This window comes from Henckelia pumila, chromosome 4 (genome assembly GCF_033568475.1).
Source record: "Henckelia pumila isolate YLH828 chromosome 4, ASM3356847v2, whole genome shotgun sequence".
NCBI lineage: Eukaryota > Viridiplantae > Streptophyta > Magnoliopsida > Lamiales > Gesneriaceae > Henckelia > Henckelia pumila.
The window spans coordinates 173,632,679-173,639,650 of NC_133123.1; the positions used below are offsets into that span (position 1 = coordinate 173,632,679).

Consider the following 6,972-nt stretch of genomic DNA (forward strand, 5'->3'; position numbering starts at 1 on the left):
ATATGATCTAACGGACCAAGGAATTGGGTCCAGAATGCTGGAAAATGCCAAATGGGCTTATTGGGCTCGGGTAGTTCGGAGGATCCGAACTGGGTTCGGAGCCACCGATGGAGTTCGGAAGCTACGAGGCAGATCGGAGCGTCCGAACTCAATGCCATGCACGTGGCCAAAAGGTTTCCACACGTAGCTGCATGCAAAGGGATCGGAGCCTCCGAAGTGGGATCGAAGCGTTCGATCTTACCCGATCGGAACGTGGCACTCTTGCACGGATCGGAGCGTCAGATCTAGGGATCGAAGCGTCCGATCGAGGCCTATAAATAGGGGTCTGAATTCCTCATTTTGAAATGCCAAAAATTCTCTCCTCTCCCGTAATGGCTCTATTTTTAAGGGCTTCAAGACTCTTTAATTTAAGAGTTGTAGTAGGAAATGGTATATATTTATAATACGGACAATGTTCGTAGTAAGGCTGAGCGGCGGAGCTCTGGCGAGGTGTCCATGGGTCGTAGCAAGGCTGTGCCCAGGCTCTAAGGCATGCGACATCAGCGGGCTGACGATGGACGAAGGTATGACTCTGGCTCTTTATAGGAAATAGAGAGTATGCTATAGTTTAATTAAGGCTTTTAGAACATGATAGGTGATGTTTGGCATGCTAGATAATACATGATATTTATGTATTGTAGTGCTGCATGGTAGGCTTGGACCTAGAGGAGAGCTTCTAGGATCTGCCTTAGTAAGGTACGGAAGTATTATTCGAGATATCCAGATTGAGTATGCATGTATTATGTGATTGCATGATTTATATGATACAACATGTCATTACTGTATGTTGAATACATGAGCATATCGATCTCATATCCTTGAGATATCCTGTAATAATACATAAGTCTTGTGTCAGGTCACCGTTATGGTTGGACAATTGTACTAGTATCAGGTCACCATTATCCACTGGGTATAGGAGCCACCTCCTAAGGTGACGGCGCAGCGTGCTATATACCCTAGGCCCGGTCTATGAGCTTGTTTCTTGACCTTAGTGTCTTGGTACCCAGTTCTTTTGCATAGATGCACGTATAATACCGTTTACTCAATACTCTCGTACTGAGCGTCTTATGCTCACTTTTGGTTATTTTTTTGTTGTCTGGATACCCTATTCTATGGGACAGATTGCAGGTAGTTCTCCTGAAGATGAGGAGATTAGGCGGTGACCAAAGCATGATTGTAGGGTTGACCACTAGAATATACATTTCTGGTATTGGTTTAACTAAGTTCCGCAATTTACTCTGTTTAAGATTATTTATTGATTGATTAATTGCATGCTTAAACTTCTGATTAGTAAGTAATCACAATGCGGGTCATTACAATATGTCCTTGAGAATATGATTTAATCGAGACCTGAACTGGATCCTTCCAGAGTAATGCAAGGCCTCCACTCCGACCCCTGCAATCTACCATAAAGGACCCCGTGAATCCCAGTTTCAATTTCCACCATCTGCAGTTAACTTCTCTCATTTTGGTCTCACTAAAAAATAAGAGGGTGTGTTTCTTTTCGACGATCAATCGCCCTAGTTCCCGGAATGGCCTAGGGTTCCTAAGCCCCCGAACATTCCAAATTATCATATTCATAGTGATCGGCGGGGTTGCGAGGCAACCACGGCCACTATATCAAAAGAATCAAGAGTCCGCCGAATTCTTTACTCGTTTCTTAAGTGGACTCGTGTATTCATGTGACAATGATTCTGAATCCACTAGTAATGCTCTTTTATGATGACAAGTGAGCTTATGAGGCACCAACCACCTCTTTGCCCTTCTCTCTTGCCCTTCTTTTCCACTACTTCGAACCATTCGGGTTCTATGGTATACAAATATTTTTGAATCATCAATTTAGTAAAATAATTAGTTATACAAATTTCATGAATCAAAAAATATGTAAAAGAAACACAATAATTTATATTAATTTTAAATTTAAATTATTTAAAAATTATAAAAATATAATATATATATATTAATAAGATACGATTTAAATAAATTATTTTAACATTATATAAATGTAATATTTATTTTATTAAGATACGATTTAAACACGTCGATACAGATTTGATTTACAAAATCCCATAACCAAACCATAAGAATTTTGGTTTTAAGATAGAAAACACTTCGGCCTAGGTTCGATTTTCCCGGTTTAGACCATATTATGTCCACCCCCAGTTCCTACCAGTCCGACTCGTGACATAGGGTAGTGCTTATTTGAATTTTGAAGTCAATAATATTGCCCAGTTATTATACAAATATAACAAAGATTCAACCACTCCCGCTCAACATCTACTTCTCAAAAGAAAGAAAGACTCGAGCAAAAGTAAGAGAGCAAGAGCAACTTCAATACATGCCCTACAGTTGCGATTAAATGTCTGAATAACATCACATTTCCAAGGTTTCCCATAGACAATCATTCACCTTAGATCACCAATTCACTTGTGCAGAAAAAAAAAATGGAGTAATCTTGTTTACAGTGACCAGCATCAACCTACATCTACCTGTCGACTTCTAATAAATTTGTATACGCCACGATCTTATGACCATAGGTTCCAAGCTTTCACAACAAGTTTTGGTGTGATATTATTTAACTGACGGAACACTCGATCTCACTCTACTCAATGACTCACCCACAACCCCACCCTCCCTCTCCACCTCCTCGACTGATCCCAGACAATATTAAAAATATTTATATATAGAAAGAAACTGGCTACATAAGGGAGAATCCAGCAGATATGATTGAAGAACTGTTTATGAATATTTGAAGCACTTTAAGCATGCCTGCGCCTCTTGACACTGTCCTCATGGAATGACTCCCAATGTTTGTGATCGAGGACACTAATATCATCAAGTTCTGCTATAGCAAGTAAATACTGGGTCAGCTTTACCAATTCCTGATCAGTGCTCCTATTTGCATGGGCTTTCCTGAATGGTTTTATGGTCAAACCATTTTGTGGGTTCATCACAAAGTTCCTTCTTAAGTCGTCAAACATTATGGTGTTCTTGGCACTGTAAAACTGCAGGTGTATCAGGAGGGATGTTGAATCAGCTTTCCGTGATAATGGATTACTCTTTGAAAAATAAAATCTTAAGTTCAGACAATGGTATAGACGATCCATTCCATTAAACTTCCGAGCAGTTGTAAATTAATCACCAACCACTCAACTTTTAGATTTTCCAATAGGCTTCCCTGGATTGGCACAAATACTCTCTCTTTAATTGATTCTTTAACTTGTTCAAGAGTTCTTACCATTAATATCCTCAAGTGCATTGACAGATCTATACGCTAGCTAATATGCACATAAACAAACACATGCAGATGATAAGCAACAATGTGTTGCAGAGTTTTTGCAGGAAAGAATGACATTTCAACATTAAGTTTCAAATTTTAACAAAAACATGTATTGAAAACAAAAGCCAAACATGTGATGGATGAACTTTTAGAACATTTTCCAAAATTCATGATTGAAATTCAGCATAAATTTCAGTATGGATGCAGAGGGACTTCATAAAAAGAACGCCGGTGAATAAAACTATTAAATTTCCCAAACTGTATGCAAATTCACATCCACCCACAGAAGATTTATTATTCTAACAACGGGAATAAATTATGTAACAACAAAAATGTGGTCTTCAGGAGCCTCACTAGTCACGACCTCACATATAGATGATACTTTTTGTGGAGAAACCAATACATAAATAATCAAAATAAGAAAGATAAGAAGTCTAACCTCAGGAAATTTAGCCCAAATCAAGCCAAGTGGTTTGCAGTCAAAGACCCCACGAGTATCTGATTGAACAGTTATCATTGCCATATGATCAAGAAGGGCTGTAATTTTATAATTTGGATTGTTCAGTACACCAAGCTCTCCCATCTTCAGTTCAACCCACTTCATGCTGCGGAAATGAAATAAATATATTCTATTATCAAACTTCTACGGATATAAGGAATCCACACACTACACTAGTAGGTGCCAATGAGTATCTGTATGACAAACAAATCCATCATAGAAACTCCTTAAAAGAAACAAAATAGATTAATGAAGACAATGCAAACAGTGACCTGGTTGCAGACCATATCATGATATCGTATTCCGCATAGACGGCTGAGAGAAATTCATGAAGATCTGTGAAGAAGGTAGAAAGATGAACAGCATAGCAGAAAAGGAAAACAAAAGAGCTTTTGTCAAGAAACACTTACAAGGACGCATTAGTTCCAAAGGATTCTCTGCAGTAGACCGGTGATCAAAGAGGGTATAGTCAATATCCAGTACAAGCAGTTTTTTACCTTCACGACAGGGATTTCGGACTTCAATCTAGCATGAAGAGCCAAGGACATAAAGGTCATATCTAGAGATGTAGAGCCTATTTTTACTACTAATAAGCAACATCGGGCTTAAAAAACTACAGTTACCCTACAAACAATCAGGACATATAGCGGTACAATTTCATTCAATTCATTGTACATACGAATCAGAAAAAAGGAAGATAGAGAGCTACTTACTTTGAATTGCTCAATACGACGTCTCAGTTTCTGTTTATTGACTTCTTTATCTTTAATGTCCACGGCTTCATCTTGCCCAAGTTCAAAATCATCTATAATCTCAGGAGACTCCACAGCATGCACAATAATATCATCTTCAACAGTACTGCAGATCACATTAAAATGATGTAAAAATCTAATATACGACAAGTCATAAACCTCCAAATCTAGTGTTATTGGATATTTCTGCACAGCCACATTAACTGCACTATTTGAGTTGAAATGGACAGAAAAATAGTGAGACCGAAATACAGTTCTACGAAGGAAAAATAAAGATATTGAAACAGTAACAATCATGTTTGCTGTATGTAGAAGATGCAAGCATGAAGAAATGACTGAGTGCAGCACCAAAACTGTTAATCATAAAGGTACAACAACAACAATACAGACAGACATGCATGCATATGTTAAGGTCACCCAACAAAAAACAACTGAATTGTTATGTTTCACTCATTAAGAAGGCTAAAGAACAGTTCAAAACACCACTGCCTATCGAAAGTTTATAGACAAACATAATCCAATCCTAACCTTAGAGTAAGCATAAAAAATGAAGTTTTGATTACAAGTTTAACTCCGTTTTCCGGTTTTCTGGTGTCCACACAAACATTAAAATTTAAATTTTAATGACTTGTCTAATGACATAACAGTTGCTAGACCCTAGCTGGATCTTACTGACAGTTCCACATCATCCTCCCTGTGATTTGGTAAACTGAAACCCACCAACAGTATTTCTCCACCAGTTTCCACCTTGGTATTAAAAAAAAAAACCATCCTCAAAATGCATTCTAGAACCTATTAAGAACGAATTTAGGAGGCAAGGTACAAACGAAGTACCTTATCACAAACATAGCGATATATTCAGCAAAATTTCGAAAAAATTTCTCCTAATTTTATCTATGTGTAAGCAAAAATGCTATCATAAAACAAAATATCCTTGTCTCCGGACATATATATCTGCCACCAACTAGAATACCTAGTTACACACATAAAATCTATTGACTTGAGCTAAAATAGCTTACCATCCAATTAATAATAAACTAATCATTGAGGTTTTGATAAGATGTTCCGAAAGCACAACCGAGTATATCTCATCTTCTCCCATTAAAAAAAAGGACTTATTTCAAAAATCCCTCCGTCGTCATAGATTAACACTCGTGAGTAAATACACAATAACTTTGAAGAAATACCCCATCATGGTCATTTTGAGGGAAGCTTTGAGAGGAATTTGCGAAAGAAGCAGAGAATCATTGGCGAGCTTGGAGCCGACTTTAGGGTAGAGAAGTTTCTGGCGTTTGGGCAGCACGTTTGTGGCCTCGCATATCCGGCGCTTGAGCTCCCCCACCGTGTCGTCGCCGCAAACTCTAACGGTGTACTCTTTTCCACTCCATTTCACAGTCAGAGTTAGCTCCTCCGCCGTCAACGCCGATACCGCCACCGCGGCGGACGACGACGTCGTTTCAGTCGCCATGTAGAGATCAGCGAGCGGGTTCGCAAATCAAATACTGCATACAATGATTTTGTGGTTCGGATCCGACCCAATATGCTTCTTTCTTTTCTTTTTTTTTTTTTTGGAAATATAATATTATAAATCAAACCAAGTCAGGGTTACATCTAAAATATCAGAAGACTAAGGCTACGTTTACTTCAAATGATGGGATTGGATAAGGATAGATTAAATTATGGTTATTAATATAATTTGATAGGATAGAGAGTGGTTATGAATAAATAATAATATGTTTAGTTGAATGGATTAATTTTGGGATTGAAATTATACTTAAGAACAAATTACGATTTCACCATTTAGCTATCATAATAAATTAATAATCATATGTTCGGCAAAGAAGGAAAGAAGGTGGAAGATAAAAAGGATGGGCATAATTGATTTTTTTTCATTCTCTCACTCCATAATATTTATAATTCCATTAAAAAATTAGGACTAAAAATCATCTCTCAATCCTATCATTAACGGGCCTAAAAATTTATACCATTTTTCAGTTTTGCAAGTAAACATAGGATTATTGGTATTATCTATGTTATCCTTCATTTATCAAGACAAGTAAACACAGCCTAAAGGACTACTCGACCTTCTAGACCAAACAAAGAACTGGCTCTTCGACCTAACAAATGGGCAGCATAATTCACTGATCTACGAACAAAAACAAATAACAAGATTGAATATCCAAAGCAAGGATCTTACCATCTTCGATAATTAAGCCTACGGATGATGAGTCTGATGATGTACAATTTAATGTATTCAATCCAGAGTTTTAATGACTTTTATGGACTTTTTCAAAGTCATGAACTTTTGTGGAGTTCATGGATTTTTAATAACTTTAATAGACTCGTGTTGACTTTTTTTAAAAAAATTTGTCATAGATTTTTGTTGAGTTCATGGACTTTTA

The 6,972-nt window shown here is 37.3% G+C and overlaps 1 protein-coding gene across 1 annotated transcript; it reads right to left on the reverse strand.

The window, feature by feature from the left end:
* Nucleotides 1-2,342: 2,342 nt before the first annotated feature.
* On the reverse strand, nt 2,343-6,106 carry LOC140866140 (ubiquitin-like domain-containing CTD phosphatase). Its single transcript, XM_073271046.1, has 6 exons — nt 5,758-6,106; nt 4,532-4,676; nt 4,229-4,343; nt 4,091-4,154; nt 3,759-3,924; nt 2,343-3,044 (listed from the first exon to the last, which is right to left on the reverse strand). The coding sequence occupies exons 1-6, from the start codon at nt 6,036-6,038 to the stop codon at nt 2,799-2,801; spliced, it is 1,017 nt and encodes a 338-aa protein (XP_073127147.1). The 5' UTR covers nt 6,039-6,106; the 3' UTR covers nt 2,343-2,798.
* Nucleotides 6,107-6,972: the final 866 nt, after the last annotated feature.

Bases quoted from the DNA above. Each gene is read 5' to 3' on its own strand.
- LOC140866140 (XM_073271046.1), bottom strand. From the start codon at position 6,038: ATGGCGACTGAAACGACGTCGTCGTCCGCCGCGGTGGCGGTATCGGCG. The intron at 4,677-5,757 runs GTATTTCTTCAA...TGTGATCTGCAG, and splicing joins CTCAAAATGACCATGATGGG to TACTGTTGAAGATGATATTA. The intron at 3,925-4,090 runs GTCACTGTTTGC...TCATTTCCGCAG, and splicing joins ATGATATGGTCTGCAACCAG to CATGAAGTGGGTTGAACTGA.